Raw genomic sequence first — 24,457 nt, forward strand, 5'->3', positions numbered from 1 at the left:
GAATATGGCATATATGCTTGTGACTCAGTCCTGTAGGTGGAGCAGTGGCTTTATCCTGCCATGTTGTAATGCTCAAGATGACTTGGCATGGATAATAAAACCTAATGTCTCCCTGGTGCAATTTATATTTCAATGTCGTCACCTGATCTCTTGAAAGGAATTGTGGCCTTGAGATTGATTCATCCTTATTGTCACATGTGATTAACTTCCCCATACGACCAAATCAGCTTTAAAATTCTTCCCATAGAAACCATTTTTATCACAGAAGATGTCACAACTCCACAACTGGTTGTTCACAACTGGCCTTCGGCTCCTGTCTTGAGATAGACAGGACCGACATATCTGGGGTACAAACATTCAGATTAGCAATTTTTGTATTATTTAATGCCTTCTAGTGTCTGACTACTGTTTTTGTAGCCCAGATGTGGAAACCTTACCTGTAAACCTATTTTTACTGACACAAAAGTTCAGGTTTTGAAAATTTGGAATATAAAACCCAATCAGACTGCCTTCTGTTTGCAATTCATCCTTACCCCATAGATTTGTGGCTCGGCAGTGATTCATAGTACTTTTTGCTTTTGGTACCTTTGCATCTAGTTTTTAAAATATTTATACAGTGCCCTAGTTTAGGTCATCATCACTAGGATCTTGTGCTCATTTTTCTTGCAAGGTTTGTTTTTAAACTTGGTTGGTAGTCCTTGGAGAGTGTAGGATTTTAGCACAGCAGTTTTTATAGAGTGTGGTTAACCAGATTTGAAAGCTTTCTGCTAAAAGGCGGGTATATGTTTTGCATTCAAACAGTGTGTATGGAAATATATGCATGGATAATTTGCTTGGAATGACTCATAGCAATAAATTTGGACTTGTACCCAAAAATACAGTTATCAAAGCTGTGCATACTGTGTGGGATTAATGATTGGACATATTAATTTGTGCTAGCTTTCAGAACGGAAATAGCCAATTCCATGTTCACTGTGTTCTCGTTTTAAGTGTGGCTAGCATTACAGATGGTTTGGGCATCTTTGTATTTCCGTGTTTACTCCTATTCATGCCATAATTATATTGGTGAAATTAAATATTGAAGTAAGCCTTGCCTTTGTCATTCACTATTTCGTTTGTGTGCTGTTCCATGCTATGGGAGGGTTTTTAATTTTGGCATACAGAAATTGTATTATCATTAAACAAAACACACAGTCGTTTTCTTGAAACAATTTCCAGAGAGGTTGAAAATAAAGTTTTGAATAAGAATGTTTAGGAGAGGGAAAGTAATATAATGCAAATAAAATACATCTAAGAAAGCTCTTCTCACCCAATCAGGTAAATAATTATAACTATTAATTTGCCCTTTCTGTTCATTACATACATCAAGCCTTTTTTTTTTTTAATGAGAAAAAGAAATCTTGCCCACTGCTGTGATTCACTTAGTCTCAAACAATGCTGCTAGTATAAATATGATACAGAATGTAGAAGCAAGCGATGAAACCCTTGCACAGAGAGATTTCAACTCACTTTTGGATAGGAGGCGAATGATATAGAAAAGTGAAAGGACTGTAATGGCACGAGACAATGGGATGTCATATGGCTTTGGCGAAAAGTCTGATGGACGGGATAAAAGAAAGACTTTCAGAAAAGGGTTTTGCTCAAGATTTGTGTAGACTAGGGTCAGGAATCAAGTTACATAGTGGGAGAACCTAATAATGTTATAAGCACTTCAGAAGGAACAGAAATGGAACTAGGGCACAAAGATAAGATTCACACTTTTCTTTTTAAAATTCTTAACATGGAAAGAATGAAAGGTTAATTCTTCCAGTTACAAGTATGCATTAATAATCTGCTGTTATGCAGAGTTAAATACCCTGTGATTTCTAACAGTGCATAGCATTAAGCTGATAAATAGCTTGTTTTTCTGCGTTTTCAATGACTTTCTTCAAAAACAGATGAATCTGAAAGCCAGTATCAAGGGAGGCAATTCTGTAAGCATTTAAATTTTGGGATTCGAAATAATTTAATCTGTGTATCAACTCAGAGAGCCAAGGAAACATGAGGTAGACGTCACTCCTCATAACAGAGAACAGCACAGCTCTCAAAATCCTAAAGAAGGATCAAAACATCATCATCATCCCAAAAGACAAAGCTGAACCATATTTATTATGGCCATGATCACAATGTATAAAAAACCCAAATAATTATTGGAAGACAAAGAAACCTACATCCCACCCAGTAAACACCAACCCAATATACAAACTAGACTCCTTGATAAAAAGAATCCTGAACAAACTAACCGAGAAAGATCAAATCACAAAAGGAGGACAGGGATAGATAAAAAGCAGTGGATCCATTCCCCATGCTTCTATGACACCCCAAAATACACAATCCTGACATACCTGTTTTTCCCATTGTATCGTTACCAGCAACCCCAATGTACAATTGTACAGTTAAAGAATTTAGGAAAAAAAAAGCTTGGTCATTTTACAGAGGGATCAAATATTCTATCAGTTCTCAAGTACAGTTCCTCCAGAAAAATCAAAGACCTAATAATAGAAAAGGATGGTGGTTTCATTCAATGTCATAGCACTTTTTATATCTAAAACCCAGAATTAGCAAAAGAGCCCATGGCAGCAGTACTTAAAAACTCACCCGAATCTAACCAAATAAATTAAGATCTAAATACCCATAATCATGGACCTCATCAATTTGTGCCTTACTACCTACTTTCAGGTTGATATACAAATATATGACCAAATCAGAGGAGCACCAATGGGATCACCATTCTCAGGATTTATAGCAGAGATTGTAATGCAGATTTTTTTTTAAAAAAAACAACCTATACCACTCCCATATATATAACCTAAAGTATAGATCTGATATGCAGACCACACTTTTGTCATAATAAAAGAGGAACAACTAGAGAAGACACATGAAACAATCAACAAGATCTTCAAAGGAATAAAATTCACACTGAAAGAAGAAAATAACAACACACCACTCTTCCTGGATATCCTCATCAGCAAAAGAAACGGTGGGAAGTTTAGAAAGACAAATCTGTTCAAAAATGAACCACACTAACCAAGTCCTCCTGTACCCAAATAACAACTCAACTTCCCACAAGAGGAACTGCGTAAGAACGTTATTCAGATGAGGACAAATGCATTGCAGCAACACAGAAAAAGAAAATATACAACATATTTCAACCAAATGGTTATCCATGCAACTTTATCCAAAAGTGCCTGATCACTCAACCTACTGCCACAAAACCAACACAACTGATGATAAAGATAACACTGCCATACATCAAAAACATCTCAGAAAAAAATCAACAGACTATTATAATCAGCAACATCATGGCATACAAACCAATTCAACCTGTCCAAAGTATTTTAAGTAAACCAAAAGGCCCAGCAGCCCAGAAAGAAAAAAACAGGACATACAACATACAGCGTGCAGCCATTATATAAGAAAGATAAATAGAAGAGTAGCAGAACACATCAGAAGCGTGTCAGTAGACACAATGAAAATTCCTTAATTTCACAAGGACAGACTTAACCATAGTTTCAGTCAGCAAACTGTAAAGCATCCTAGTCCAAGCTAAATCCAAAAATGTTGGAAGTTCTTGGCACTCGGACAAATCAACCATCAATTCAGAGATAAACAATATGTACACACCATTCAAAAAAGACAGTAAAAAAGCTAAAAAAGAAACAAAAAGACAGAATACTTCCTCTCCAATTAATCAATACCTAGATAAGCAGGAATTAATTCCAGGATTAACAGCAGCCAACAAGTAGCAATCAATACCCAACTCAAGGAACTACTTCATCAGACAAACAATCAGGCAGAAAACAACTAAACAAGGAAGTACCAAGGTGAAAACAACATCCTCATCAAGATTGACAGGGCAAGCTACTGTACATAAATAGGAGGTAAACCCTACTCCCTTCTAGCACTGAAATTATTAGCTAGTTGACTAACGAAATACCTGCAAGTAAACATCCACACTCAAAGAGCACCAAGGATATTTGCTCATGGCAACATCCATTTTAACAAGTTTCCGCTTGTGGATATTCCCACAAGAGGGGAAAGGGAATATTATCTATTCTCCCTTCTTCTTGAAGTTTCTTTTGTCTTCCAAAAAACATTGGCTAGCAATACTGCAGAAAACATTTAAGAAATATAAAGAGACTTATAAACAGGAAGATAGATGGAATGTTAGGGTAAGTTCAGAACAATACAGTAGTCTTATCTATTTAGAACTTTGTTGGGATTTCTTTGCTGGATGCCTTTAAACAGAAACTTAACAGCCATAGAAAATTTTAATTTCTGCCTTGTGTTTGCTACATTCAGAAGCCTAAATATATTGTTTCCTATTTGATGAAAGTAAAAATTGCATCTTAACATATGGCTCTGCTTTGATTTAATTTCATGCCTGTGATTAACATGGTGGCATGTTACATTTAAATACATTTAAATTCTTATAATGATATGCAGAATAGTAAAATCTATTTCTTTGTAATTCTGTAGTACAAGCAGCTTAGGTTTTGTTTTTGATTTGATTAAGCTTCTCTTGATCCCAGGTTACTGTATATATATATATATCTTCTGTTAATGGAACATTTTGAGGAAAAGCAAATATAACCATGTTAAACAAACTAGCCAGTGAATGCTGGTACCCCTTCTAAAGTGTGTGTGTGAGGGGGACATTTCAACTAAGAAAGTAGAAGTCAGATGGATTTCACTTAACCTGGTGAGAACATTTGGAATTTTGAAACATGCTGTGAATGCCTTTCAAAATAGCTGTAATCCTGATCTTGACGAGGGGGGATATGACTATGAATTAGAAAGCAGCTATTTTCCCCAAAAGCTGCCCATTATTCTCTTTCCAGCCCTTATTTCTTGATGCTCTTCTTGTTTACTTTTTTTTAATTGGTTTTCTGAGCATGCTTCTTAAGCAAGAATTGTAATGAGGCCTACCTGTAATGAGGTAACTTGCCTTCCATTGAGGACCTGTATACTGCACGAATCAAGAAGAGGGCCGTGAAAATATTTGCAGATCCCTCGCATCCTGGACATAAACTGTTTCAACTCCTACCCTCAAAACGACGCTATAGAGCACTGCACACCAGAACAACTAGACACAAGAACAGTTTTTTCCCGAAGGCCATCACTCTGCTAAACAAATAATTCCCTCAACACTGTCAGACTATTTACTGAATCTGCACTACTATTAATCGTTTCATAGTTCCCATCACCAATCCCTTTCCACTTATGACTGTATGACTATAACTTGTTGCTGGCAATCCTTATGATTTATATTGATCAATTGTGTTGTAAATGTTGTACCTTGATGAACGTATCTTTTCTTTTATGTACACTGAGAGCATATGCACCAAGACAAATTCCTTGTGTGTCCAATCACACTTGGCCAATAAAAATTCTATTCTATTCTATTCTATTCTATTTTGATGCCTAAGTCATTCTTATAAATAAAAATGATGCTGAAGGCTGGTATTTTGGTTTATTATTATATATTGTATAAAGTTGTATTCAGTCAGGTGCAGTGAGGAAGCTGTTGGGCACCAAAGTAGGTTAGAGATGGACTCCTAAATTATGCAGTGGTTTCCACAACAGTCTGATTTGCAGTTTTTATCTTAAGAATTGTGGTTTTGTTGTGATATTACGGTATGTGTTTGAGCCAGAGTGAGAACATTCATGTTATTGATACACTGATGTCACAAACACCTCTCCAGTTCCTAGAGCACTTTTGTAATGCTTTGTAAACAGTTCTAGGCTTTTTATAAATAAAGGGAAGAGGTAATGAATGAACATTACAAGACGTCCTTCAGTTATGACTATTCATTTAGCAACTGTTTGAATTTACAATTGCACTAAACAAAGAGACTTACGACCGGTCCTGGAAGTTCTGACTATTCTAGTGTCCCTGGAGTCATGTGAACAAAATCTGGGCACTTGGCAGTCAACTTGCACTTGAAAATGTTTGCAGCATCTTAAAATCACGTGGTTGGCATTGTTGATTTTCTCTACTGGTTTCCCACAAGCAAAGTCAATACAGAGGCCGGCAAGTTGCTTAGGTAAATATCCCCCTCTGCCTTTCTGTGTTCACACCCACCACACTCTCTTCATCCTTTTGCTTACTCGCCAGTGCCCTCTTTCCCTTGCCTCCCCGCCTTCACACACAGCCACACACCCACCAACATCCCCTTTCCCCGGCCTCTTTGCTTGCATGCACATATCCTGCGCCTTCTTTTCCCAGACTCCCTGCGCTCGCATACACATATGCATGCTGCATGCATGCAAGTTGAGGTAGTCCTCAACTTACAACAGTTCATTTAGTGACCATTCAAAGTTACAACAGCACTGAAAAAGGTGGCTGATGATCATTTTTCACGGTTACGGCCTTCGCAGTATCCCCGTGATCATGTGATCAAAATTCAAATGCTTGGCAATATTTACGACCATTGCAGGTTCCCTTTTGCGACCTGACAAGTAAAATCACAGGGAAGCCAAATTCACTCAACAACTGGGTTACTAATTTATCAACTGTGGTGATTCACTTAACAACTGTGGGAAGAAAGCTCGTAAAATGATGCAAAACTCACTTAACAAGTGTTTTACTTAACAACAGAAATTTTGGGCTCAATTGTGGTCCTAAGTCGAGGACTACCTATACACTATGCCTTATTTTCCCAGCCTCCCTGCAGTTCAGCCCATGCATTCATGCACCCTATACTTTACACAACCTCCCAGAGCTCATGCCACACTGCGGCAGTCCCCTCTAACTTGCACACAATGTGCTTCAAGTGTCCAAGGGCCTCCCCCATCCCTCTGCAGCACTCCCAGACTTCTTACCTGAGACTTCCTGTCATGCTTCTTCCTTATTGAACCACATTTTCCTGGTGCTTACAATGACAATCAGGTCTTCCTGAACTGCAGTCGCTAAGTGATGTGATCACATGATGTCATGCTTTACGACTGCATTGCTTAATGATGGCAATCTCAGTCCCAGTTGCCATTGTAACTCAAGGACTATTTGTGTGATGTTTTATAGTTCATCTCAGATATGAACAATACTGATATAATTCCGTAGCTGAGCTCACTTGTAACATTAAGCCAAGGTTTGCTTGACTACTGTCATTAAAAATAATTTGCTGTGTTAGTTACACTAAGTTTAGAAACAATTGTGTTAGGCCTTATAAACACTATCGACATTATAGCTGCATGGGTTGCAAAAATCTGGATCAGAGCTGTCAAACTCGTGACCCATGGGCCAGATGCATCACACGCTGGCCATGCCCACACCCAGTTTGGCAAAGGGGGAAAAAGTTGCAAAACATTTAACACCCCTGATCTAGATGATTACCATAAGGCAGTAACAGAGATCCAGAGCCCAAACTCTGCTAATATCTCATGGAGAACAAGCAACATAATTCAGAAATTTATCTAGATTTTTGCAGTACACTAAGACAAATTAAACGGACCACATTATAGTATTTGAACCTGATTGACAAATAGATTATGAGGGCAGAAGAAAGTGTCATTCATCCATTGGGAGGCACTATAGAATAGAATAGAATAGAATTCTTTATTGACAAAGTGTGATTGGTCCCACAAGGAATTTGTCTTTGGTGCATAAGCTGTACATAAAAGAAAAGATACATTCGTCAAGAATCATAAGGTAACACTTAATGATAGTCATAGGGTACAAATAAGCAATCAAATCATATTAGGAAACAGTCAATATAAATCATAAGGATACCAGCAACAAGGTTACAGTCATATAATCTTAAATGGGAGGAGATGGGTGATGGGAACGATGACAAGATTAATAGTAGTGCAGACTTAGTAAATAGTTTGACAGTATTGAGGAAATTATCTGTTTAGTAGAGTTTTATATTTTATGTTAGGATGATCTATTCTTTTGATTCACAATTACAACTTTGGTGATGCAATTTTTGTAAAGCAATACTGAATTCTTAGAATATAATATCCAAGCATAAATGCACTGCTACGCTTGGAGAATAAATGCATCTCACCATTTTGGTTTATTTAAAATGAAGCAAGTGCAGTAAATATAGGAAGAAATGTTATCAATTTCTTCCTCCTGTTAATATAAATCATGCCTAAAACAGAGAACAAGCTTTTTGTCTGAAGTTGTACGAAAATTAAATACAGGGTATTAAATACAGAAAATACAACTGCAACGTGCTTCAGAATTACACTCCTGGTTTTAGGTTCAGTCATTCTGTTTGGGTGCTGGCACAGCATTTCAATAAGCACCGACAGAGCCACAAGATGGAGCTACTGGCAAAAAAAAATTCTATTAGAACAGGAGGAGAAAAGGTAGTTTCTAAGTAGAAGGCAAACCCTGGCAATGTATGCATCCATACTGTTTTCTTGAGAACAGTGTGGAAATGATTTCTAAATGTTTTTTTAACTTCTTACTGTAGTCCACAACTTTAGTATTTTGCCCAACGCTCAGCAGGCCTGACTACACTTCGCAGTTTCCAACCCAGATGATAATCAGCTAAGTGAAAAAGAAAGCTATTCCTGTAAATTATGAATGCCATTCTTCTTCTTTGTGGGCGACGGAAATGGGTCTGGTTAGTTTTAGCTATATTTTTGTCTTAACAATAGGCTGTTTTATTTTCAACACTTTTAGATCAAGATGGAGAAATTCTATTAACTTGAAGTCCATACCAAGCATGCCATGATTGGCTGGGGCCATTCCACACTCCAAAAATGGCCAGGTCTCTCTCTCTCTCTCTCCTTCTCTCCCTCCCTCCCTCTCCTCTCTCTCCCTCCCTCTCTCTCTAACCCTAACCCTAACCCTCTCACCCTCTCCCTCTCACCCTCTCCCTCTCACCCCTCCCTCTCTGTGTGGGTGCATAGAGATAAAGTTTTGACATCTTAGCTCTAGAACACAGGAAGACTCAGTTTAGGCAATCCAAGGTAGGGATTGTGGGAATTGAACTGCAACTTGTCTGAAAGGCACCAGGTTGAAAAAGGTGTGGAACTGTCTGTTTATTGCAAGTCATGTTGAAAAATCAAATTAATATGGGGTAATGCATAAACAATTGTTTAACAACTTACTAATGGAAGGTTCAATTAGTGTAGAACAGAAGTCTCCTACCTTAATGAAGTCTGGTATCTATTTTGTCTGTTTTGTATGTTAATGATAATTGCTATCGTATGACTTAGTTCTAAAAAGAATATAGCAACAATGTAATTTCATATATATGCAATATTTGCAGTTTCTGGTAATGTTAAGAACAGAACAAATCACTACTGTTAACTCAAATAAGACAATTGAATGGTACAAGACTACAGATGAAAAATATAATTTTTTTGTCCTTCATTAATGAGAACATGGACACACATTGCTGCTGATCTACCATCTTGTGCATATTATTTATTTAAAACAATATTATAAAACTCAGGATTTAAAAGAAAAGTTTAACTTTAAAAAACACATACAGTACATATCATGGAATTTACATACAAAAAAAATCACATTTTTTTTCCTTTCAATTCAGGGCCATAAGCTTGAATATAGTACAGGATAATGAGTTATAGCTGTGTCCTTTTTTTTTTTTTTTTGCATTTATATCCCGCCCTTCTCCGAAGACTCAGGGTGGCTTACACTATGTCAAGCAATAGTCTTCATCCATTTGTATATTATATACAAAGTCAACTTATTGCCCCCAACAATCTGGGTCCTCATTTACCTACCTTATATGGAAGGCTGAGTCAACCTTGGGCCTAGTGGGGCTTGAACCTGCAGTAATTGCAAGCAGCTGCTGTTAATAACAGACTGTCTTACCAGTCTGAGCCACAGAGCCCTTTCCTATTTTGAAAGGGATCTTTGTTATCTAAGTAAAGTCTTTGGGCTTGTTTGTGATAACTTGAGGAGAACATGCTACTTTTAAAAAAGTACATTGAAAGTGAAGGCTTAAACCCTAGAGCAGCTGTTCAGTTGTATGGTGCTTTTTCTTCCTTCCTCCAATTAATACAGTTAAATATGTATGTCCATGCCACATGATTTAGGATGCCTCAACATTTCATGTTATTATTTTATTCCTAATTACTGCCCACCCCCCAAAAGGGAAAAGCTGGGGAGGTATGATTGAGGTCAGTGCCAGAAGGAGTATTCATCAGAGCTTTAGTCATCTCTCTTTCTTTTTGTCCCCCCCCCCTTTTTAAAAAAATATCTCTCTATGAACTCCTGGTTTGATCCCCCCATGCGAAGCTTTTGTAGGATTTGTTCTTCATTTATTGCTTTTAATGTATAAATAGAAAGAAAAATAACCAAAATAGCTAGATACGAAAAGAGAAATTAAAAACCCAAACAAAACTGAACTCCCTTCAAGAAAGAAAGTCATAGAATGCAGATCATTACTCCCAGACAGCATGGCCATTAACCAGGCTGCTAATGAAAAACTTGGGTAACTTACTGAATGTTATGCAGCAGGTTAATAAGAGACAAGGAATTAAAGAATAACACCAAATCCAGGCCTTAATTCCCCAGAGGTGCATTCTGCCTTCAAGAAGTCATCCGTCTGCATCAAAGCCACTGAACCGTGATCATGCATCTCAATCCTTTCTTTATATAAAGAGGATTTACGGAAGGGAAAGCCTCAAGGGTCACCACTAATATCTTGATCGTAGCAAGACTTTGAATGATTCTATTCTTCTGGCCAGGGGCAGGTTGTGAAAGAAACATATACTATATGTTGTGTCTGAGTCTAGTGTGTGTGTGTGTGTATAAGAGAGAGACAGAGAGAAAGAGAGAGACAGAGAGACAGAGAGAGAGAGAGAGAGAGAGACCCCCCCACACACAGAGAAACAGACAGACAGACAGACAGAGACAGAGAGAGAGAGAGAGAGAAAGAAAGAGACACACACAGAGAGAGAGACAGAGAGACAGAGAATAAACGTATGTGTTTATGAAAAAGGTGAAGACAATATTTTTTCAGAGGGCTTTGGAGGCCGAGGCCATATATTATATTTGGGTTTTATTTATTTCTATATTCCTATATCTAATTTATCTTTCTGGTATTTTTCCACAAGTGCTGGGTCTGCTTTTTTTTTTTTGGATCAACTGAGTGTTGATTCATTGGTTGCAATAGGCATTGACCAATTAGACTGTTGGCCGAGACTGACATCATGAAAGAGTGACTGTCACTGGACCAAAGTTATTGGCTTTCTTGCCAAAGGCAGAACTAAAACCCAGAGTCTTCTGGTTTCTAGCCCCTGGTGCTTTAACCACTAGACCAATATGCCTCTTGCTTTGTCTTTATGTTTCTATATTTTATTGCATTTTCTTTTTTGAGCTGTTGAGTGTTTTGTGACTGTGATGGGATACAAATTTGATTAATAAAATAGAGAGAGAGAGAAAGAGGACATTTGTGAACAAATGAGAATTCCTTCCAGAATTCCTAGAAGTTTGGAACTTAATGGACAATGAAGCAAAGCTAGCTTTGTTGTGTGTGAGTTTGCATATGGATAGCCACTTCTATTTTTGAGATTTAAGCCACGTGGATTCTATGAATATTTCTTGATCTAGTCTAATCCCTTTGGATTTTGTCATCCCATCTGTCATAGTATTTTTGGTTATTGCTTGCTTGCTGGAGTGATGTTGGTAGGGGAAGGGAGAGTGAATTTATAATTTCCAGGTACTCTAAGACAGGGAATGTTTTCTATGGACCTGCTTTCTGGTGGTCACTGGTTATGCATCTATTTATCCCTATCTCTTTTTCTGCAGTGGGATCCTTTTTATTGTCAATTTTAATTGTCATGTAGCTCAAGCATCATCCTACACCAGGCCAGAAAGATGTTAATATATGTCATGTATAGATGCCATATGCTAAATACGGATTATTCAGAACGCTCTTACATCTTTCTTGCCCAAAAGTTTACACATGTAACTTGAAATAAGCAAGCATCTCATCAAAAACAGTCTTGTGCAAGAGGATTCAAGAATTTTAAAATATGAATTTAAGAAACATAAAAACATTTTATCAACTGAGCCTGATTTAAAATATCATTGTTAAACCATTTTTTTCTCTTTTTGTTCTTCAATTGCTATCACTTTGAAATTCTACTCTCTAAATTTTTTTAATTTTTTTTTTCAGTTGCATAGATTATAAAATAGAAATGTTCCTGATGTACTGAGAAACATTTTCTTTGTTTGGTGATAAAATTATTGCAAATGCCCTAGCCCTGAATATGGAAACAAAGTTGTTTTGTTAGGCTGCCACAATGGAAAAGATAAACCAGCCAGTCTGCTTCTAGCAGTTGGAAGAGGCCTTAGAGAGGTCATCTGGTCCAACTCCTTGCTTACGCAGGGATTTGAACCACTGAACTGCTGACCTTTCTGATCGACAAGCTTAGGGTCTTAGCCACTGAGCCACCTAGTCAGGCTAGGTATTTGCTTGTTTGCTTGCCTGCATTATTTTTACAAAGAACCCAAGGAGGCAAACATATCTAAGCCATCTTCCCTCTCCTCCTATTTTCCCCAGAACAACAATCTTGAGAGGTGGGTTGGGTTGGGCTAAGAGAGAGTAACTGGCTCAAATTTACCCAGCTGGTTGTATTTCTATCAATGCAGTCAATCCAAAGTAAATAATTCTGTTTACTTAGCAAGGAGTCCTTGCATTTTCTTTTATTAAAAGTACAAATGTGAATTACAGGTAGTCCTCAACTTACAACCGTTCATTTAATGACGGTTCAAAGTTACAACGGCACTGAAAAAAAAGATGACTTATGACCATTTTTCACACTTGCGACCTTTGCAGCATTCCCATGATCATGTGATCAAAATTCAGGTGCTTGGCAACTGGTTCAGACTAATGACCGATCATGTGATCATCTTCTGGAAACTTTGAACATCCAAAGTCAATGGGGAACCTAGATTCACTTAACAACCGAGTTCTCACTTATCAACACTGGTGATTCACTTAAAAACTGTGGCAGGAAAGCTCATAAAATGGGATAAAATTCACTTAACGAATGTCTCACTTAACAACAGAAATGTTGGGCTCAATATGACCACAATTGAAGTTGAAGACTATCTGTATTTTGTTTCCTAGGATTAGCTCAAAAACTATTTTTGTACTTCTTTTGTAAACCTTGGACGTTGCATATCAGCCAAAAATCATGAGGATTAATACTATTTAATGGAGATTCTGGCTTCCTTTCACTTTTCACTAGTCACAGTCTCTTCAGAAAGCACCAGAGTACTATTAGCTATCGTTCATAACTGTAGTGCATGCTAATTGCTCCCATCCCTGTAATCAGTTTGGGTTCACATGTCATGCTGCATGATTTTTGGTTTGAATTAAGATCAACTCAGCCCTTATGGACTCAATGCTCATGTCTGTTTGATTGTTTGTAACCTTCAATTGAAGTGTTACATCACAGGGCAACAATTTTTCAATCAATGTATCTTAAATGGGTTAACTTACAGAATGAGTCCAAAAGCAGGGATAGGTGACTCCCATGGGACTGAAATTTGGCAGACTCGTAGCCGCTTCAGTGCTGCCACACCACCGCAGTCAGCCGCAATCACATAATCATCATTTCTAGCACTCTTTGCCAGCCTGCAAGGAAAGTCAGTGGGGAAGTTGGCAGGAAGTCAGAAATCGCTTCTGCTCCCACTGCTTCCCCTAACCCCCTTGGTCATTCCCTTTCTCTATTTAGATAAGGAAATATCTGTGAAATAATGATTCAGTTGGTCATGGGTTACCTAGTAAAACTTTATTTTTGGCTTAGTATGATGTTTGGTCCATCCAACAGTGTTTTCCTCATGCTGCAGTTAAGCAAACCACAGGTCAGGGCTGCATGTGAACAAAGCTTAAGACAAGAATCTTTTTCATGGCAAAGTTATCCATGCATGCATATTTGATGAATTAGATAACATTTCTCCCAAATGGATATGTAAAGTGCCCCACAGTAGAAGAGGGCAGAGGAGTAACCGGATGGGATGGGGATGAGATGACTTTTTTATAGCAATAATAATAGCACTTAGACTTATATACCACTTCACAGTGCTTTACTGCCCTCTCTAAGTGGGTGGCAATGTCAGCATATTGCCCCCAACAATCTCGGTCCTCATTTTACCAACATCGGAAGGATAGAAGGCTGAGTCAACTTTGAGTCGGTGAGAATTGAACTTTTGGCAGTTGGCAGAATTAGCCTGCAATACTGCATTCTAACCACTGTGCCACCATGGCTCTTATCATGCAGAAAGGGGAAAAAGAGGTTTGGAGGACGAATAAACACAGTCCCTGTATCTGTTGGTATCTCCTTAAAGAAGCCACAGTACAGTAGCTGCATGGGCCCGGGAAAATACAAATTTGACAATGTGGAGATGGTGATTTGGTATGGCAAGTCTGTTGCACCCTGTCAGCATGTCCTTGACTCAAATGTATTTTTTCTAATCCAAGAACAAGTTCCCTTTCTGTTTCATATCCAAATAACCGTATCCATTTGCGAGATGACTGTTTAAAGCAGGGGTCTCCAACCTTGGTCTCTTTAAGACTTGTGGACTTCAACTCCCAGATTTCCTCAGCTAGCTTTGCTGGCTGAGGGACTCTGGGAGTTGAAGTTCAGAAGTCTTAAAGGGACCAAGGTTGGAGACCCCTGCTTTAAAGGACATCTATGCATCTTTCTTGGTCAGCAAAACCACACCACATTCTATCCATGAAATCTAGCCAAAATCCTCTTCTCCATTGAAGGAATTTCTAAATCAAATTCTCTTTCATCTGATTAAATGAAAACTGGCAGAAAACAGCAAAGTAGTTTTTCTGCCTAGCAACTGTTTTGTTTTTTTTAACACTGGGCATGCCACACAATTTCTTTAATTAAAAAAAAACCATGAGTGTAGTTTTATTCTGACAGTTCAGAATCGTAAATAATTATGACTGCTTATCAATTCATTTCAAGCTCTGGACAGTTTAAAGTTTACTGATGTAAAAATCTGTTTTGTGGAGCCTAACCTTCCCCAAAGGAATTTCAGTTAGAACCAGAACCCTCTGTGATTATTATGGATACATTATGGAACTCTTAGTCTTTTCTATAGAAGCAATTATTTGAATGGTCTTTCTTCTGTTTTCAAAAAAATATTGCCAATAAAACCACATGCCTATGAAATTGCACTCAAGTCAAGCTCAATTCAAATATTTTTTCCTGCTTAGGTTTTTTTAATTAGATTACAGTTATTTTACAGTAATGTTTTATTATTGCTTTTTCAATATCTTCATTTATAATCAGTAAGGAAGATGCAAAGTAAAAAAAAAAATCTTTTAAGCAAACTCCAAACACTCATTTATTTTAACAAATTTAAACAAACTTTTAAAGGTTTAGGAATGTTATTATAAACTGCAAAGGGTGTTTTTGTATTACAACTCACCTTCCAGGAGACGTCAGTGGTACTTTGTCCTACCTACATTCATTGCTGCTATTGTCAGCATCAACCTTTGTGCTGCGTTGGTCAACGTTCCCCAGATAAAGTGCCAATGTTTCACACAAAGGGTGAATCCTCTTGCTTTCTAACTCTTCCTTTTAACAAGGAGCAACTTAAAGGTGACCATCCGTTTTTTTTCCTTCCTTCATGAAGTCCTCCTATGAAGAAGCTGTGTTTGAGCTGCATACGGTGATCTGTCTGTGGCTCTGTGAACTTAAGAAGAAAAGGAAACAAACAGCTTTGGGTGTCTTTGCTTTGGTACGGTTCTTTGAGGATTGATTGGCGGGAGAAGCTGGAATCAAATTCCTCTACCTCCTTTTGCTGGCTTCCCTTTCTTTCAACTTCTCGGGCCGATGCAGCAAGAGCTCCAGCCGTCCTCCAGTCGCCTCTGAGGGGAGCCCAGCCTGCCTTGTGGTTTTAGCTGTTCAGGCCAGCTTTCCTTTGCCGCGGGAGACAGAACACTCTGAGAGGACATTCCGGCAGCCTGTTTTCCTGCAGCTGAGGAGACGACATTCATGGACCTCCTTTTTGATTTGGATATGTCACTGTTGTCAGGGCAACTGCTAATGGTGGCGTATCATATTTTCTTCTCTTGGGCTCTGTGCTGAATATTTCAGTAAGAAGCAGAAAGAAGATACCCGGGAGGAAAAAGGTGCTGCATCAGGAAAGAAAGAAGCCCAGGGATCTGACTGAACAAGTTTAAAGCTCCAAAGGGAGGAAGAGGACGACAAGGAGGGGAAGGAGGAGGCATTCCAACCAATGGACTTTTAATTAAGCCCCCTCCCCTTTTTTTTTTTGTCAAGGTACAAGAAATTATAAGCTCCTATCTGCCAATTTGGTGTATCTCTGCTGTTTGCATTCTGCTGGGCCCTCACAGGATGTGTTACAAATGAATCCACAGCTTTGCAGCTAGCTGGAATTGACAGATTCTAAGTGGGGAGGGGGGGAAGAGAAGGACTGGCCATAATGCCAGGTTCAGCAGCTGGTCTCCGGCAAGAGCGGCTGAAGAAGCCAGGCGTGAGGCCAAATACACCTGTTCTGTTTACCATTAATGAGGAGGACGAGCATCAAAAGAGCAACCATTCCAAGAGATCAAAAGGTATGCATTACTTTAGCCAGGCAAGTTTGGGTTGACTACATCTGGCATCGCGATGGCCGAGTACCACGCGTTGCTATTCTTGGTGCTTTCATTTTTTTTTGCATTGGGTAACCATATTAAAAGTAGGCCTCTGGCTTCTTAACTGTTGCAAGTTGCTTCTTGTCTTGATATTTATCACATTAATAAGCAATCTTCTAGACATGCAGCTTCTTAAAAGGAACGCTGTTAAACGAGTGATGAAATTTGTATCTATGCAGGAATAAGTACTTGTTTTATTCATTTGGCATGTATTAGTAAAATGAAGGCATTAACATGGAGAAACTGGCCTTCGAGAAAACGGAAGTTTGCTCCCGGTTATTATATCAATTGCATTTTATGCATTACTGCATGAACAAATGTACTCAAATGATTTAAATATTCATAAAGACCCATATACTGACTTTAGCAAAACTGCCCGGCTTCTTAGTTACTTTATGTCAGGGTTCTTCACAAAATCTTGTTTCTGTAACAGTCCTGGTCTCAGTTTATCCGAGTTGTTAAAAGCTTAGATTATTAAAACTTTAGATTACTTCGCCATCAGTTTTTCAGCTTTGATTTGTAAAGTGAACACTGGTTGACTTGAGTATTTTTTTTTCTTTTGCATGTGATAAATAACTTACAGAATTTAGAAACATAAGATGGGAATGGGGAAGAGCCATCAGTTTTTGGGTAGTATTTGTGAAAGAGGCACCATAAACTTCAATAGCTTTGTGGACTTAGTAGGTTGTTTATTTTTCCTCTTCATTCAACCAGACAACTAATAGGAGGGTTTGACTGGTTAATATTTACCAATTTAGATAAATGGTCATAGTTATTTGAAAGTGACAGTTTCTTTCATATCCTGCTCTGAATCACTAACTTCCAGGAACCTAGCTTCTTTAAAACATCCGTGTTAAAATGTTTAACAATTTAAATATTTTAATTTAATTTAATTAATCCGATTTAAATATGGAAAAAGGGGTGAAAATCCCAAAGAAACTAAAGTAATGATTATTTGAAACAGTTCCCCTTCCACGTCTCTTGCTGTCTAACCCACTTCTATAATATGCTTAGAAAACAACCAGCAGCATTTATATTTTAGTCTGTTTCCTAGCCACATTAGAATTCTATAATATTGTAAATCTGGTCTGTGCAGGTACTGCGAGAAATGTAGATCCAGTGGGCTATTTAGCAACAAAGTCTTTGCAATCTTGTTTGGATTAGCACTTTCTAATTTCTAGGATGCAGATTCTCTCCTGGATAAACTCGGTATTGGAGTGTCCATTAAGCACTCAAAGTTTATTCTGCAAGATGTCCTGGAAAGGATAAATTGGGTGCCAACTGATTGTTGCTAATTTTCCCAGACAGTAGGTGAGGGCACAAGAATGTTGCAAGGTGGAACATATCATTCCTCTTCTGTGCTGGGAAAAAAATGAGATTTATCAATTTTCATTTGAATATCCAGAGTGCTTCAGAATCTTATTTTTGTTGCTGCAGTATCTTTGGTGTCTGCATATTTTTACTGTAGTTGCTTAAAAGTTTGTTGGATTATTTTAGGTCAAAACTAAAATTGAATTCATTTTGCACCAAAGTTTCAAATTACTGGGCTTGCCATTCTGTGATTTATCACTTTTTATACCTATTTAAAATGCCTAGTGATCCATTCAGTTTTCAGCCCCTCCCTTATATAAGCCAACTATAGGATTGATGGTAGTAGTTTTCAATCCCTAAAGTTGATTATATTGTTTCTAAAGTCAGTAAGTAGCACACACGTGCTATCCTTGTATCCTTGGCAACAATTTGAATAAGCTAGTCACAAGTTTGTTTTGGCTAAGAGACTTTTATATGATGAAAGTCGGAGCAAAACATTAAAAATGCTTACTTTATAATTATTTGTCTGGAAGTTAATAGATGCAGCTTGTATTTTAGAATGCTGTGGCTCCATAAAATGTAAGGAATATTCATTTATTTTGGATGCCATTATTTGTGACCACAAATATCAACATTTTGTCCTCCTAACACTGCTCTGAATTAAGAGCTTCTAAGCACTGGAAAAAAACAGCTTTCTTATGTTGAAAACAGCAAATAAAATGAAGGATGACTCCCCCATGGGACAGTGTCTTTTCATTTCTATATTGCTATCTCCATCTGGATGGCCAGAATAATGTTTAACATACCAAATACATGTCATTAACATATTTGATTTCAAGACATGTTTTTAATTTTTCCAAGGTTCTTTTTGTAAATCTCAAAATGCCAAGCATGTGGCAAATAGCAATGTACTTAGCATGAAATACAGTTTAGCAACAAACTTATGTTTAGCTTTTGTCATTCTTAAAAATTGTTGTTGTTCTAAAATGGATTGTAAAGAAATTGATGCCTAGGTCTGTTAAGCATGAACGTGGCTGGACAAGATCTGTATGAAAATAATAATATTGAATTTATTTTCTTTTTACTTTGAGATTTTTTTAGCATAAACATCTCTTTATTCTTAGTTTGGTACATGACAGGGATGTCTATCATGGCCACAAACACTTTAATATGATGTTTGCATGATAATGAATATGTTTCCAGACAAACTCTTCCTTCTATAGTTCAAAAAAAAGATGAGAGATATTTATTTTATTAATAGCGGTACATTTTTCAGTTTTCATTGTTCTGAAAATGTGAAGGGGAAGATGTGTGATTGTTGCTCATCTTATGAAGCTTGATAGCTGCTTTTACTGCTCATCAGTTTTTGCATAAGTGCACTCTGGAGGGTTGGATTCAGAGATTAGGAGAACAATTGTAGCTGTGCTCATTCAATAAAATTTGCTCCCAAATTCATGTGTAAAGAGATGTAAACTAAAGAGCTTGACTCATGAAAAAAATAACCCGAGAGAATCTTCTGGATATTGAGAAAGAATAAAGGGCATGTTATGAATAGCTATAGAACAAGCCATGGAATGATTGTCTCTTCAGATTGAAATGACCAGTTGCTCAGGATTGTGGCAAGTTGGAAGCTCAAGTGCATCTGGAGGGCACTAAATGGGAATGGCCTATTTTAATATTTGTCAATTGACCATCCTTGTTCCAGTTCAGATATGGATTGTGATAGTGCAGACTTTGATGGCATTGTTGGAAGAGTGCCCAACTGTGCTGGCACCTTTTTTTAATTCTCTGAAGGGTTTAGATATCTCTTTTCACAATCAGTTTTTATTTTGCCCTGATACACCCATTCAGACAGCATTAACTCAATTACTCATAAAGTTCTTACTGTACCTTTCTATTCTTTAAAACTTCTCCTTCCTTTCACAAGAAGGCAAAAACTTGTCTTTCCAGTATGGTGTTAGTGAATTGAAAGCTGCCAAAGCTTTACTTAACAGAAAACATAGGGCTGTTCCTAATGGCCATTTCATGACACTGGTAACTTGGGTGCCACAGCCCACGAAAGCAAGCAGTGACAAATGGTTGATGTTTTCACTTTTCCCTCCTAACTGATAATGACTAATGACTGTACGTAATAGATACTCATTATTATGAAGGATGTCTTTGCTCTGAACCTCTCTGGCAAAGCCTTTGAATACCTTTTTGCTTAGCCTTTATGGCTACTGGAAGCCAAAGAAATGCTTGGACAGACGTCTTTGCTTAGAAGTGGTTTTAGAATTTTGCAAAGGTTTTAGGATTTTGCAAAGGACAATTCAGGATTAATTAGACTGAGAGAAAGTGGTGTCATTACATCTTAAAAGAAAAGCAATAGCATGTAAAATTCATGCAATGTGGATATTTACACGGGTAACTTCAATTAAATCAGTGCATGCAAACTTCAAAACATAGTTCTAAAAGGAACTTTTTAAAGTGGTGAAGACAGATACTACATCTTAAGGAAGTTAAAAATGGTTTGACAGTTCCGTCTCAACCTTTTAAACAGAAGTACAGGTAATCCTCCACTTACAACAGTTCATTTAGCGACAGTTCAAAGCTACAGTGGCATTGAAAAAAGCCTAGATTTTTCACACTTATGACCTTTCCAGCATCCCCAGGGTCACATGATCAAAATTCAGATGCTTGGCAGCTGGTTCATATAGAATAGAATAGAATAGAATATTTTAATTTGTATACCGCCCTTCTCCCGAAGGACTCAGGGCGATGAACAGGCAGATAAAATACAAACATACACAATAGTAAAAACAACCCTTAAAAAACTGATTTAAATTTGCCCAAATATTAAAATAACATACACCCCCATAAAATTACAAAAATTTAAATTTTAAAAACCCATCAAAAATCAATTAAAATTTAAAGATAAAAAATCAAGCTAGTCCAGCCATACAAAATAAATAGGTTTTAAGTTTGCGGCGAAAGGTCCTAAGGTCTGGTAGTTGTTGAAGTCCGGGGGGAAGTTCGTTCCACAGAGTCGGAGCCCCCACAGAGAAGGCCCTCCCCCTGGGGGCCGCCAGTCGACACTGTTTGGCTGACGGCACCCTGAGGAGTCCCTCTCTATGGGAGCGCACCGGGCGATGGGAGATCGAGGCCGGCAGTAGACGGTCCCGTAAGTAACCCGGTCCTAAGCCATGGAGCGCTTTAAAGGTGGTAACCAATACCTTGAAGCACACCCGGAAAACAACAAGTAGCCAGTGCAGTCTGCGCAGGATAGGTGTTACGTGGGAGCTCCGAACCGCTCCCTCAATAACCCGCGCAGCCGCATTCTGGACTAGCTGAAGTCTCCGGGTGCTCTTCAAGGGGAGCCCCATGTAGAGAGCATTGCAGTAGTCCAGGCGAGAGGTAACGAGAGCATGAGTGACCGTGCATAAGGCATCCCGGTCCAGGAAGGGATGCAACTGGCGGATCAGCGAACCTGATAAAAAGCTCTCCTGGAGACGGTCGCCAAATGATCTTCAAAGGACAACCGACCATCCAGGAGCACGCCCAAGTTGCGTACCTTCTCCATCGGGGCCAATGACTCACCCCCGACAGACAGCCGCATCTGCAGCTGACTGTACCGAGATGCCGGCATCCACAGCCACTCCATCTTGGAGGGATTAAGTTTGAGCCTGTTCCTCCCCATCCAGGCCCGTACGGCTTCCAAACACCAGGCCAGCACTTCGACAGCTTCACTGGGGTGGCTCGGGGTGGAAAAGTACAGCTGGGTGTCATCAGCGTACAGTTGGTATCTCACCCCGAAGCCATTGATGATCTCACCCAGCGGCTTCATATAGATGTTGAACAGGAGGGGTGAGAGAATCGACCCCTGCGGCACCCCACACATGAGGCATCTTGGAGTCGATCTCTGCCCCCCTGTCAACACCGTCTGCGTCCGGTCAGAGAGGTAGGAGGAGAACCACCGATAAACGGTGCCTCCCACTCCCAACCCCTCCAACTGGCGCAGCAGGATACCATGGTCGATGGTATCAAAAGCCGCTGAGAGGTCTAATAGGACCAGGGCAGAGGAGTAACCCTTGTCCCTGGCCCTCCAGAGATCATCCACCAGTGCGACCAAAGCTGTCTCCATACTGTATCCGGGCCAGAAGCCGGACTGGAACGGGTCTAGATAGACAGCTTCATCCAGGTGCTGGGGTAGCTGACATGCCACCACACTCTCTACAACCTTCGCCGTGAAGCGAAGATTGGAGACTGGCCGGTAATTCCCTAAAACAGCTGGGTCCAGGGAAGGCTTCTTGAGGAGGGGTCTCACCACCGCCTCTTTCAAGGCAGCGGGAAAGATCCCCTCCCGCAATGAAGCATTTGTAATCCCCCGGAGCCAGCCTCGTGTCACCTCCTGAGTAGCCAGTACTAACCAGGAGGGGCATGGATCCAACATGTAGTGGCATTCAGCCTACCCAGCAACCTGTCCATGTCCTCGGGAGTCACCGGATCAAAGTCATCCCAAACCACCTCAACAAGATGGGTCTCGGAACCCTCACCTGGATCTACCCAATTTTGATCCAATCCGTCCCGAAGCTGAACGATTTTATCGTATAGATAACCGTTAAACTCCTCGGCACGCCCTTGTAGGGGGTCCTCCCGCCCCTCCTGATGAAGGAGAGAGCGGGTAACCCGAAACAGGGCGGCCGGGCGGTTATCTGCCGACGCAATGAGGGAGGAAACGTAGGAACGTTTCGCATCCCTCAGTGCCACTAGGTAGGTCCTACTATAGGACCTAACTAGTGTCCGGTCAGCCTCAGAACGGCTGGATCTCCAGATACTCTCTAGGCGTCTTCTCTGGCGCTTCATCTCCCTCAGCTCCTCAGAGAACCAAGGAGCTGGTTGAGACCGACGCCGAGTCAGAGGCCGCAAAGGCACGACACGGTCCAAAGCTCCAGCCGCGGCCTGTTCCTAGGCCGCAACTAGTTCTTCAGTCGTGTCATGGGCCAGGTGCTGGGAAATGGCCCAAGCTCCCTCAGGAACCTCTCCGGGTCCATCAGGTGCCTGGGATGGAACCAGCGCATTGGTTCCGTCTCCCTGCGGTGGTGGGTAGCGGTCAGAAAGTCTAGACGAAGGAGAAAATGATCTGACCATGACAAAGGTTCAACAACTAAATCATTTAAAACCAGATCATTCAACCACTGGCCAGAGATAAAAATCAAGTCTAGGGTGCCTCCCCCGACGTGGGTAGGGCCGTCGATTAGTTGACTCAGGTCCATGGCCATCATGGAAGCCATGAACTCCTGAGCTGCCGAGGAAGCTGTGCCGGCTGATGGCAAATTGAAATCCCCCATGACCAACAGTCTAGGGGTTTCAACTGCCAACCCGGCCAGCAACTCCAAAAGCTCAGGCAGGGCTCTTGTCACGCAGCAAGGAGCCAGGTACGTGATCAACAAGCCCACCTGAGTCCTACGACCCCACTTCACGAGAGGTTTCACACCCAGCTATCTGAGGCACAGTGGTCTCCTCGGCTCAAGACTCTCCTTAATAATAACCGCCACCCCGCCACCCCTATCCTGGCCCTCGGCTGATGGAATGCTCGGAAACCTGGTGGGCACATCTCCACTAGGGGCCCCCTCAGTGCCACTAGGTAGGTCCTACTATAGGACCTAACTAGTGTCCGGTCAGCCTCAGAACGGCTGGATCTCCAGATACTCTCTAGGCGTCTTCTCTGGCGCTTCATCTCCCTCAGCTCCTCAGAGAACCAAGGAGCTGGTTGAGACCGACGCCGAGTCAGAGGCCGCAAAGGCACGACACGGTCCAAAGCTCCAGCCGCGGCCTGTTCCTAGGCCGCAACTAGTTCTTCAGTCGTGTCATGGGCCAGGTGCTGGGAAATGGCCCAAGCTCCCTCAGGAACCTCTCCGGGTCCATCAGGCGCCTGGGACGGAACCAGCGCATTGGTTCCGTCTCCCTGCGGTGGTGGGTAGCGGTCAGAAAGTCTAGACGAAGGAGAAGATGATCTGACCATGACAAAGGTTCAACAACTAAATCATTTAAAACCAGATCATTCAACCACTGGCCAGAGATAAAAATCAAGTCTAGGGTGCCTCCCCCGACGTGGGTAGGGCCGTCGATTAGTTGACTCAGGTCCATGGCCATCATGGAAGCCATGAACTCCTGAGCTGCCGAGGAAGCTGTGCCGGCTGATGGCAAATTGAAATCCCCCATGACCAACAGTCTAGGGGTTTCAACTGCCAACCCGGCCAGCAACTCCAAAAGCTCAGGCAGGGCTCTTGTCACGCAGCAAGGAGCCAGGTACGTGATCAACAAGCCCACCTGAGTCCTACGACCCCACTTCACGTAGAGGGTTTCACACCCAGCTATCTGAGGCACAGTGGTCTCCCTCGGCTCCAGACTCTCCTTAATAATAACCGCCACCCCGCCACCCCTATCCTGGGCCCTCAGCTGATGGAATGCTCGGAAACCTGGTGGGCACATCTCCACTAGGGGGGCCCCCC

The 24,457-nt window shown here is 40.3% G+C and overlaps 1 protein-coding gene and 1 long non-coding RNA gene across 6 annotated transcripts in view; one reads left to right on the forward strand and one right to left on the reverse strand.

Annotated features, from left to right (window-relative positions):
* Positions 1-15,567, reverse strand: part of LOC131192189 (uncharacterized) — a 50,883-nt gene extending 35,316 nt beyond the window's left edge. The window contains exons 1-4 of one of the 2 annotated variants that reach the window (XR_009153663.1): positions 15,425-15,567; positions 13,479-13,613; positions 9,146-9,215; positions 6,993-8,313 (exon numbers count right to left, since the gene is read on the reverse strand). This is a non-coding gene — a long non-coding RNA (uncharacterized LOC131192189). Of the gene's footprint in view, positions 1-6,992; positions 8,314-9,145; positions 9,216-13,478; positions 13,614-15,424 lie in introns of those variants that run through there. The other variant, XR_009153664.1, reaches the window with a different exon arrangement.
* MAP7 (microtubule associated protein 7) overlaps positions 1-24,457 on the forward strand; it is a 107,218-nt gene that overhangs the window by 1,274 nt on the left and 81,487 nt on the right. For 3 of the 4 annotated variants that reach the window (XM_058171016.1, XM_058171041.1, XM_058171023.1), the window contains exon 1: positions 16,300-16,577. The exons of the other annotated variant lie outside the window; for it this stretch is intronic. In XM_058171016.1, the coding sequence (XP_058026999.1) occupies positions 16,445-16,577 (133 nt within the window). In that variant the 5' untranslated portion in view covers positions 16,300-16,444. Of the gene's footprint in view, positions 1-16,299; positions 16,578-24,457 lie in introns of those variants that run through there. 4 annotated transcript variants of the gene reach the window in all.

The sequence above is a fragment of the Ahaetulla prasina genome, chromosome 1, assembly GCF_028640845.1.
Source record: "Ahaetulla prasina isolate Xishuangbanna chromosome 1, ASM2864084v1, whole genome shotgun sequence".
Classification (NCBI taxonomy): domain Eukaryota; kingdom Metazoa; phylum Chordata; class Lepidosauria; order Squamata; family Colubridae; genus Ahaetulla; species Ahaetulla prasina.